Source organism: Hyaena hyaena, unplaced genomic scaffold, assembly GCF_003009895.1.
Source record: "Hyaena hyaena isolate Hyena2069 unplaced genomic scaffold, ASM300989v1 scaffold_1522, whole genome shotgun sequence".
Lineage (NCBI taxonomy): Eukaryota > Metazoa > Chordata > Mammalia > Carnivora > Hyaenidae > Hyaena > Hyaena hyaena.
The window spans coordinates 22,046-34,124 of record NW_024082154.1 but is presented as its reverse complement, the minus strand read 5'-3'; the positions used below and the strand labels follow the sequence as shown (position 1 = coordinate 34,124).

Here is a 12,079-nt window from a genome sequence, read left to right as displayed (position 1 = left end):
AGTTTGTGAGTTCAAGCCCCGCATCAGGCTTGGAGCCTGCTTCAGATTCTGTGTCTCTCTCTTTCTCTGCCCTTTCCCTGGTTACACACACTCTCTCTCTCAAGAATAAATAAACATTTAAAAAAAGACTTATTGAAATAACACTTATGATCAAAACATACTGTACATATGATGATCAAAGTTTAACTTGAAGTGTTACTTACAGATCTGAGCTCTATAATTAAAGAGGAGTATGAAAACTTTGCAGTTCAAAATGAACAAAAGATATAATAAATAGGACAAAATAAAATTTAAAAGAAAAAAAGTTTATATTCACCATAGCAAACTTTAAAAACTATCTTTCTAGAGTTATTTGGCAGAGATCTACAAGCCTCTCCTAGATTACCCTAATATTAATATCTTGTATACCACAGCACAATTTTCAAGACTAAGAAATTAACATTGATATAATATTATAAACTATAGACTTTATTCTGATTTTACTGGTTTTTCCACTAATATCTTTTTTCTGTATCAATACCATTTAATTCCTGTCTTTCCTGGTCTTTCATGACCTTGATATTTTCAGGAGTACTGGTCAGTTATTTTAAAATTGAGTTTGTCTGATTTTTCTCATGATGAGATTGATGTTACACAATATTGGGAAGAATACCAAAGAAATCATGTACCCTCTCAGTGCATTATGAGACAGGTACATCATGTCAGTACCTTATTCCTGGTGATGTCTGCCACATTTCTCTACTGTAACTAGTTTTCCTAATGCGGCTTTGTATTTTTTCTTCCTTTCACATTAGTTGAAATACTATCCTAAGAACTGTCAATTATCCACCATCAGTATTTTTCATTCATGAATTTAGGTATTTATTTGTATCAATATAGATTCATGGGTATTTATTTTATTCTTTGGTAATAATCACATGTTATCATTACTGATTTTATTGATTCATTATTCTAGCTGTGGGGTACCTGGCTGGTTTAGTCAGTGAAGCATGTGACTCTTGATCTTGAGCCCCACATTGGGCGCAGAGTTACTTAAAAATAAAATAAATTAAAAATAAGACTGTTTAGGTTTGGTATTGAGAGTTCCTTCCAGGTGGGCTCTTGAGCCCTTATGGCAAAACATAGCTTTTTGAAATCACCTGATTTTCAAGGAAGAAGTTTTACTAAACGTTGCCAATTATATTAATCACATGCTAACCTGAGACACTGATTTCATCTTCATTTCTTCAGCTGTAACAGCAGGAAAAGAATAAGTCGAAGCACAATAATAATGAATAAAAGAGCTTTCTTTTGAAGAGAGGTTCTGAAATAAAGGAAGTGCCTGAAACCAAGACAATGGATAAGAAAGTTCCAATTCTCCACTGGTTGTACTTATTTCTGTCATTATATCTTTCAATTTCAATTCTTCTCTTTGTGAAATAGGATTGTATAGCTCAAGGAAAATGAATTCACTGGATTTTGCTATAAAAGAAGAAACAAATCAATTTTAATCAATAGGGTTATATTTCAAGGGGACTATAATTTAAATAATTTAATTATTAATATCAGTATTTTGTATGTTAGTTAATAACGAAGGGAAATGAAATCTCCAAATAGGCCATTAGTAACCTAGATTCAAAATCCACATTTTAAACTCCTCCTCCATTAAAATGGAAATTCCACAATGGTATTAGCTGCTATATCTCTACTACCTGGCATTTGTTAATGAATATATGAATAAATTAATGAATGATAACTAAGCAATATTTTTCTCTAGACTCCTCCATTTATCAAATCTACCAATTAAAAAATTACTCCAACCAAACACTTCCTTCAAAATCATTTTGTTTCATCAATCAACTCAACAATGGTTTCAAATTATATTATCTCCCCTCATAATTATAAATCACTAGTTTTATTTCCCCAATTTCTCTGCTATTCAATCATGAATTCTCCAATTACTTTGGGAGTAGGACAGCAAAATAACTAAGTAGTCCTCCCTTATCCATGGTTTCCTTTTCCACAGTTACCGTTACCCATGGTCAACAGCAGTCCAGAAGCAGATGACCTTCTACCTGGCCTGCTGCCCTAAGGTCAACAGTAGGCTAACACTCCATCAAAATGCCTATGTCACTCACCTCATGTCATCACATAAGCATTTTATCTTCTCACATAATCACAAGAGATGTACACATTCATGTAACTTTTATTATAGGATATTGTTATAATTATTCTTATTTATTACTGTTAATCTCTTAGTGTACCTAGTTTATTTATTAAATGTTATATGTATAGGAATGTATGTAGGTATGTACTGGAAAAAAAAACATAATATACAGAGAGTTCAGTACTGTTTGTGGTTTCAGGCATCCACTGGGGTTCTTGGAACATATCCTCCATAGATAAGGGAAGGACTACTATAATATTAAAGGTATAAAATTTAGTTCACTACTTAACATCTTTAATATGCAAGAGAGTAGAGACAGCAAGGTAGAGAGATCAAAGAGGTAAGAAAGAAGCTTAGTAATCTGATTTACCCAGTTCTAAACTAGACTCCTTTAGGAGTTGAAAACTGAGGGGCGCCTGGGTGGCTTAGTCGGTTAAGCGTCCGACTTTCGCTTAGGTCATGATCTCGCGGTTAGTGGGTTCGAGCCCTGTGTCGGGCTCTGTGCTGACTGCCAGCTCAGAGCCTGGAGCCTGTTTCAGTCTGTGACTCCCTCTCTCTCTGACCCGCCCCTGCTCACGCTGTCTTTCTCTCTCTCTCCTAGAAATAAATAAAAATCTTTAAAAAAAAAAAAAAGAAAACTGAACAAAGTTGGGAGATATTTAAGATGCATATATACAGACCAGTTTATGGAAGCATACAGAAAAGTATTCAATCCAGTTTTAGAGAAATGATATATAAGTAAACTAAGTTTTCTTTTTTAAAAAGCTAAAGAAAATGTTGAAGGTAAAGACTTCTGTATTTTATTTAACTTTGCCATTGATTAGCTACTACAGTTCATTATAAAATAAGGGCAAGAATTTCATAAGAAAGGTAGCCAAGGATGGCAACTGACTAAAAGATAAAGTATTCCTTTTATTTTAGCAGATTGTTTCTCTTGATTGAGTAAAATTATCAGGAGAAATTGTGTAGAACAATAATTTATCTTGTATAATATTAACGGTTAAAATTATTTTTAATCAAGTGAACTTAATTTCAATTCAATGAAATAATTACATTCTATTAAATTCTTTTAGAAAAAAACTATATACAGGACTTCTCAGGTTATTCCAAAATTTAGAAGTCATTTCATACTCACAGTGCTGACTTAATATGGAATTTTCCAGTTGGGTCTGAATTTCTTGAAGGTAATTTGCAGAGACCCAGAGGAAAAGGATAGCATGACTCCTTTTACTGTGATCATCATCCTTATTTTTCCATAACCCAAATCTCTTTAAATGTGTGGTATCCACTAGCAATGAAACCTCATTCAGGGACACTGAAACAAATAAAAGATAACAAGTTAATAAACGAATCCACTTAGGAATATAACACTTATACACTACATGACTCTCCTTTAATACATGATGTTTTTCAAAAAGAATGATATGCAAAGTTTTGCAAAAATTGTTTCCAGTGCATTTCGCTAATATTAACTGAAATACCTCAAACTATATTATTAGCATAAAAAAGATCATATTACAATTATAAAGGCCCAAATAATTATCAATCTCAGTTATATTCAGGAGAGTGAAATATGAAATTAAATTTTCATAGCATATAAACTTGTCCACAGAGATTTCTTACTGGAAGTGCTATATCACCAGAAGGAAATAAAATAAAATAAGAAGGAGGAGGAGGAGGAGGAGGACAAAGGGGAGGAGGAGAAGACGACCTTTATCAATGTAGAAAACTAAGCATCGTTTTAACTTAGAAAATTATATATTTCTATCTTAGTCAATACTATCAACTAAGACCTCAAATGGTATCATAAACCAATTTATTCCTATATTTCTTCTCCTAAAATATCTGCATTCCACTATACAAACTAGCCACTATCAAAAGATTCTCAAAAATAACATGAGCTTTTGAATGGTCTAAGGTAGTACTTTTTTTTTTCTTTATTTCTAGGAGAGAGAGAGAGAGAGACAGCGTGAGCAGGGAAGGGCCAGAGAGAGAGGGAGACACAGACTCTGAAACAGGCTCCAGGCTCTGAGCTGGCAGTCAGCACAGAGCCTGACGCGGGGCTCGAACCCACGAACCGAGAGATCATGACCTAAGCGAAAGTCGGACGCTTAACCGACTAAGCCACCCAGACGCCCTGGTAGTACTTCTTTTAAAATTGTTCCAGGTTTTGGTGCACCTGGCTGGCTCAATTGTAAGAACATGCAACTCTTAATCTCAGGGTCATGAGTCCGAGCCCCACATAGGGTGTGGAGATTAAATAAATAAATAAAACTTAAAATAAAATAAAATTCTTCCAGGTTAGGGTTTACTTGTCAAAACTTCTAGGAAATCACCCAGAATTATGGGTCTTTCTCTGAGTGAGAAAAAGAATCTTTTCTAAAGATTTTTTTTCTTTTTAAATTCAGAAAAAAACAGAAAACTGGTGTAAAGAAGTCCTGAAGGTCATGTGGCCCAACTTTAAGAAAACAAGCGGTTGAACAACTAATACAAGTATAAACTCAAGACGAATACGTATTTGAAACAAATCTCTTCATATTCATCCTCCCATTATCCCCTGGCACCCTGCTCCATAAAATCTACTTCCGAGCTTGTGACACTGGCATCACATTGGAGCCTGTTACAAATGCAGACTATCAGGCCACTTCCTAGATGTACTGAATCAGAATTTTTGATGTACAAACAAAGCAAAACACCCCAGGTGATTCATATCACTCAACACTGAAGTTTGAAAAGCATTTTACAATAAGTATTTAAATACTTAACTAGTCATCTTAATGTCCCCACATGAGCCATTCTACTTTTAAACTTTTCCTTATAATCAATTAATCTATTTTAAATATCTTGTCTTTACTTCTTTCACATTTCCTCTTTATTTCATTTATTCTCTCCTTGCCTTATTCCATTTCTCCATGTCTTTTCTTGCTCCTTTTCTGTATTTCTATTTCTCCTCTGTGACTGTCTGCATGCATGTCTGCCTATTCTCTGTTTTGTGGAACAATTTTAAAACACTTTGTATTTCCTCTTTCCCTTTCTACCTCTGTTTCTGCCTTTTATTTATTGACATTTTCTTGGGTAATTCTTTTTAAAATCACTTCTATCTATCAATCTCTACCTACCTACCAATCTATGGATCTACTTATTTTATATAGCTTCCTACGTACCTACTTAGCTGTCAACCAGTCATCAACATTACTTTCACCGTAGTATTTTGAGAGTTACTTTTAGATCTCTTCCCCCAGTTTCCACTATACTACTTAATTTTCGTACTGGCTCCTCCTCTCAAACCCTTCTTTCTATCTCTCATTCCCACATTCTTTCCTTCATTTCTTTTGTATTTTACTCTCAGAGACTCACCACTTTAAACTTCTCTTTCTTACCTCCTACTTCCTCTCTATCTTGACCACTTTCTTTTTCTTCTCTGTTTGATAGCTTTTTTCTTTATCTTTTCTCAGTCTAATTTATTTACTGTACTTTCTTCCTTTATTCTTACTGCTCTGTATCCTGCCAGCCTTCCTTCCCTTCTTAACTTCCTTCCTTTCTCTCCTTCTTTCCTTCCTTTATCCCTTTATCTCTCCCCTCTTCTTTTCATTCCTCCCTCCATTCTTTCTTTGTGTTTTTAAACACTTTTCTCTTCATTACTCTTTTGTTCTCTTTGTATCTATTTCATAGTCTTTCATACTGTTTAGGCCATTTGAAGTCTGCTGTCTGTCCTTATCTCTCTCTCTCTCTTTACCTAGCTATTTGCTTTATCTTTCTTTTTTGTTATACTTACTTTGGCTTTTCATTTTATTTTTGCCAGATAAAATTTATTAAGATAAAATTATCATATAACATTGTCTATGTTTAAACCGTCTAATGTTAATTTGATGTACTTTTATTTATTTTTAAATGTTTTTATTCATTTTTGAGAGACAGAGATACAGAGCACTAATGGGGGAGGGGCAGAGAGAGAGGGAGATACAGAATCTGAAACAGGCTCCAAGCTCTGGGCTGTCAGCACAGAGCCTGATGCAGGGCTCAGACCTACATACCATAAGATCATGACCTGAGCCGAAGTGAGATGCTTAACTGACTGAGCCACCCAGGCTCCCCTGATATACTTATTTATTGCAAAACAATTACCATCAAAGCATTAGCTAACACCTCTATACCATTTCATATTCATGAAGAGAACATGTAAGATCCACTCTGTTAGCAACTTTCAAGTATACAGTAATAATATTAACTGTAATCACTATTCTGTACATTATTGATCTTATACCTGGAAGTCTATACTCTCTGACCAACATTTTCCCATTTCCCCATGTCCCAGCCTCTGGTAAACACTATGCTAGTCTCTGTTTCTATGGTTCAGCTTTTTTAGATTTCACATATAAGCAGTATCATGCAGTATTTGTCTTTCTCTGTCTGACTTATTTCAATTAGTAAAGGCTCTAAAGATCCATCCATGTTGTCGCGAATGGCAAGATTTCATTCTTCCTCAGGATTAATATTCCGTTGTACATATACACATCATCATCCATCCATCAACAGACACTTGAGTAGTTTGCATATTTTAGCTACTGTGAATAATGGGAGGTGCATGTATCTTTTCAATGAGATCCCGTTTTCATTTCTATTGGATATAAACCCAAAAATGGGACTACTGGATCATACAGTTCTATTTTTAATTTCTTGAGTAAAATTTCAACAGCCACTTACCAGTTTACCATCTCAACAACAGCGTACAAAGGTTCCCTTTTCTCCACATATTTACCAATACTTGTTGATTTCTTGTCATTCTGATCATAGCCATTCTAACAGGTATAAGGGAATATCTCATTGTGGTTTTGATCGGCATTTTTGTGATGATTAGTGATGCTGACCATCTTTTCATCTGCTTATTTGCCATTTGTAAATCTCCTTTGGAAAAAATGTGTATTCGGTTCCTCTGCCTATTTTTTAAAAAGACTTTTTTTTTTGCTATTGAATTTTCTGAGTTTTTAAAATATATTTTGGATATTAACCCCTTATCAGATAATCCCCTGGATGCTTTTTACTTTTTGTTGATTCTTTCCTTTGCTATGCAGAAGCATTTTTGTTTGAGGTAGTTCCACTTGTTTAACTTTTGTGGTCTTTGCTTTCAGTATTGAATTCTAAAAAATCATTGCCAAGACTGATGTGAAAAAACTTATCTTAATGCTTTTTTCTAAGAGTTTTATGGTGTCAGATTTTACATTTAAGGCTTTAATCTATTTTGAGTTTATTTTTTAATATAATAAAGGTAGGAGTCCAGTTTCACTCTTTTCCTTGTGGCTGTCCAGGTTCCCAACATCATTACTGAAAATACTACCTTTTCTCCATTATATATTCTTGGCTCCTTTGTTGAAAATTAACTAACCATATATGCCTGGGCTTGTTTCTGGGTTCTCATTTTGTTCCACTGTTCTATGTGTCTCTCTCTATGCAAATACAAAACTATTCTGATTACTATAGCTTCATAATATAGTCTGAAGTCAGGAAGTGTGATGACTTCAGCCATGTTCTTCTCAGGACTGTTTGGGCTATTCGGGGTCTTTTGTTTTTCCAGACAGATTTTAGAACTGTTTTTTCTATTTCTATAAAAAAAAGTCATTGAAATTTTGATGGGTATTACACTGAATCTGCAGATCACTTTGGGTAGTATGGACATCTTAACAATACTAATTCTTCTAATCCGTGAGCTCTACAACTCCCCCATTTTAAAAAATGTCAGTGAAACTGGCAGCAAAGTCAAACAGATTAAAAGAGTAAAAATCTTCAGAAAACTTCTCAGCATTTCTTCCTCACTCAGCTCACAACCACAAATAATTGATATTATTTCTGTGCAATCTAGACAATTATTCTAATCCAACGTATCAACCTCTTGGTATAAAAGCTTAATTTTCTTTAAGAAAAAACGATGTAATACCATCATTAAGGGAAATGATTACCAAATCATTACCAAAATTTCCCCCAGTATTTGTTTTTTTCTGTTACAGGACTATAGCAGAGACTGAAACTGGAGTTGTCTATCATTTTTCCTACCCACTATTAGAGAGCTTAGTAACAGACCCTAATTTTATTTAGAAAGCAAGATACTTAGTAGTTAGAAACTTCCTAGCTTCCTTTGCAAATATATGTGTGGTCAAAAGACTACCTTTAGCTAAGAAAATGTAAGCAGAAGTTAGCTGGCATGCACACCTAAGAAAGCTCCTTGAAAAGGCAAGGGAGGGGCACCTAAGTGGCTCAGTTGGTTAAGCATCCAACTCTTGATTTTGGCTCAGGTCATGATAACAGTCATGAGATTGAGCCCCATGTCAAGCTCTGTACTGGATTGCTTAAGATTTTCTCCCTCTTTCTCTCTCCTCCCTCTGTCTCTCCCCATGCACACACACTCTTTCTCTAAATAAATAAATTTTTTAGAAAGACAAGAGATAGGTGGTATGTGTGTTTTTTACCATTTTCCCCTTCCTGTTGCTTCCTACCTAGAACACAAACATGATTACTAAAATACGAGCAGCCATGTGGACCATAAAACAAACTCAGGGATGGAAGTCATATGTCAGGAATGACACAGTACAAAAACAATAGGGCCTGGACCTCTGAAGACCAAATGAAACACCATATCAGCCCTGTTCAGCCTACCTCTGGATTTCTTCTTTGGAACGGAAAAAATAAATTATTTTCTTTAAGTGACAGCCAAACATAATTAATAGCTATAAATATGTAAATCATTATTTCCCACAGCTACTACAAAAAAAGAACAAACATTTAGACCTCTGGGTTCCTTATCTATAAAAACATTTTATATGCATGCCCTGTTTTTAAAGGATTCTTATATATGCATAAACAGAATTTGAGGAAGACTAATGTTTTCCTCTTATATTACAAAGTTATAAAGCCAGTACTACCAAAGAGAATATTTTCCATAATTTTTAATTTTAAAATATTTTAAATGTTTATTTGTTTTTGAGAGAGAGAAAGACAGCATGAGCAGGAGAGAAACAGAGAGACAGAGACACAGAATCTGAAGCAGGCTCCAGGCTCTGAGCTGTGCTGACAGCTGAGAGCCTGAGGTAAGGCTTGAACTCATGAAACTTTCCATAATTTTTTATTAAAAACATCTTTCAAAAATTAATTGGAACAGGGGCGCCTGGGTGGCTTAGTCGGTTAAGCGTCCAACTTTCGCTTAGGTCATGATCTCGCGGTTCGTGGGTTTGAGCCCCGCTCGGAGCCTGGAGCCTGTTTCGGAGTCTATGACTCCCTCTCTCTCTGACCCTCCCCTGCTCACGCTGTCTCTCTCTCTCTCCTAGAAATAAATAAATTTAAAAAAACATTAAAAATTTTGAAAGAAAATTAATTGGAACAGAAAAGTTATAAAATCAATATTTGAAACAAAATATAAATATTAACTATGAAAATCTAAATATTTTTGAGGTTTGTATCATACAAATTTTAGAGGAAGCTCTGTTACAGAGGTCTTTAACTATAGATTATAGAAGATGTAGTGGGACTATGACAAACTAAAAAGCTTTTGCACAGCAAAGTAAATCATTAACAAAATGAAAGGCAACCTATGGACTGGGAGAAAATATTTGCAAACCATATTATCTGATAAAGGATTAATATCCAAAATATATAAAGAAAGAACTTAGACCCAACAGCAAAAAAAAAAACGAAAAGAAAAAGAAAAAGAAAAAAAATCCATTTAAAATAGGGTGCCTGAGTGGCTCAGCCGGTTAACCATCTGACTTTAGCTCAAGTCATGATTTCATGGTTCGTGAGTTTGAGGCCTGCGTTGGGCTCTGTGCTGAAAGCTCAGAGCCTGGAGCCCTACCTCAGATTCTGTGTCTCCCGTTCTCTCTGCCTCTCCCCGGCTCACACTCTGTCTCTGTCTCTGTTGCTCTTTCTCTCTAATAAAGAAACTTTAAAACAATTTTTTCAAATGGACGAGGGCACCTGGGTGGCTCACTCATTTAAGTGTCTCACTTGTTTTCAGCTCAGGTCATGATCTGAGGATAATGAGACTGAGCCTCACATCTGGCTTGTGCTAGGCATGAAGCCTGCTTAAATAGTCCCTTTCTCTTTCTTTTTTTCTTTTTCTCTCTTTCTCTCTCGCCAACCCACCCAACCCTACCCTGTCCCACATCGGTGTGGATGTGCAATCTCTCTCTTAAAATAATAATAATAATAATAATAATAATGGGCAGAGAAATTGGAGAGACATTTTTCCAGGGAAATCATACAGATGGCAAACAGATACATGAAGAGACACTCAACATCATTAATCACCATAAAAATGCAAATCAAAACCACAATGAGATATTCCCTCACACCATACAATGGTCATTATCAAAAAAACAAGAACAAGTGTTAATGAGGATCTGGAGAGAAGGGAACCCTTGGGGCACTAGGTGGCTCAGTTGAACATTCAAGACTTTGGCTCAGGTGATGCTCTCACAGTTTGTGAGTTCAGGCCCCACACTGGGCTCACTCTTATCAGCCTGTCTATACAAAGCCTGCCTCAGATCCTTTGTCCTCCTCTCTCTGCCCCTCCCCAACTTGTGCTCTCTCAAAAATAAATAATAAAACATTAAAAAATGAAAAGAAAAGGGAACCTTGAGCACTGTTGGTAGAAATGTAAACTTGTGCAGCTACTGTGGAAAACAGTCCGTAGGTTTCTCACAAAATTAAAAGAACTACCATATGACCCAGCAATTCCACTTCTGGGTATCTATCTAAAGGGGAAAAAAAAACCACTAACTCAAAAAGATGCATGCACCCCCATATTCACCGTCCCATTATTCACAATAGCAAAGATATGGAAACAACCTACATATCCATCAATGGATGAATGAATAAAGACGATGTGCTATGTATATAAAATGGAATATTATTCAGCCATTAAAAAGAAAAAAATCTTGTCATCTGTGACATCGTGGATGGGCCCTGAGGACATTGCACTAACTGAAATAAGTCAGACAGAGAAATACAAATACTGCCTGATATTGCCTATATGTGAAATTAAACACACACACAAACACACATGCACACACTCACAAGCTCATAGATAGAGAGATCAGATTACTGGTTGTCAAAGGCAGAGGGTGGAGTGGGCAAAATGGGTAAAGGGCCAAAAGGTACAAACTTAGAGTTATAAAACAAATAAGTCATGGGGATATAATGTGAAGCGTGGTGACTATAATTACTAGTATTGTATTGCATATGTGAAAGTCACTAAGAGAGATCTTAAAAGTCATTAATCACCACAAGAGAAAAAAAATATTTTGCAACTATGTATGGGGAAGATGTTAACTAGGCATATGATTGGGATCATTCTGCAATATATACAAATATAAAATCATTATGCTGTACACCTGAAACCAATATAAAGTTACATGTCAATTACACCTCAAGTTAATGAAAAACAATATGAGAGAAGCACTGTCACATAGGTATTTCACTATTACAGCACTTTCTTTTATGATATTATTTCCTTTTAAATCGCAGGTCTTTGTTTCTTCTATTTAGAAGTTAATGTTATATTATTCCATAACTTTTTAAAATGTCCCAATTAGGAATATCAATATATTTATTCTGTGCCTTGCCTTATTATTCTTACCACTTATAGTAGATTTCTAATTATTAGATTATCACAATATATAGTTGTGGATTCCATACATGGGTACCTGGAGAATCTGATTAAAATTACTCTGATCACTTCTTCAGGCTTGGAAAAGAAGCTTCCTCTCTTCCCTAGTTCACTTGTGAAGTGGATATTTGTGTATATTTTTCTTTCTCATTCTTTTCCTTATTCATTCTCTAAAGAGACTATTCTCTATGGCTTCTTATTGTTTTCTTAGTGTCCTTATTATTCTGAAATGATTTTAGTTGGGGAGAGAATAAGAAAATGTTCTGAGTCTCTGCATA

At 35.0% G+C, this 12,079-nt stretch overlaps 1 protein-coding gene across 1 annotated transcript in view; it reads right to left on the bottom strand.

The window, feature by feature from the left end:
• The window catches only part of LOC120225838 (sentrin-specific protease 7-like), a gene marked incomplete at its 5' end in the record, with an annotated part of 52,414 nt that overhangs the window by 27,863 nt on the left and 12,472 nt on the right, over positions 1–12,079 (bottom strand). The window contains 2 exons of the mRNA XM_039224022.1: positions 1,199–1,461; positions 3,282–3,461. Coding sequence (XP_039079953.1) covers positions 1,199–1,461; positions 3,282–3,461 — 443 coding nt within the window. The remainder of the gene's footprint in view (positions 1–1,198; positions 1,462–3,281; positions 3,462–12,079) is intronic.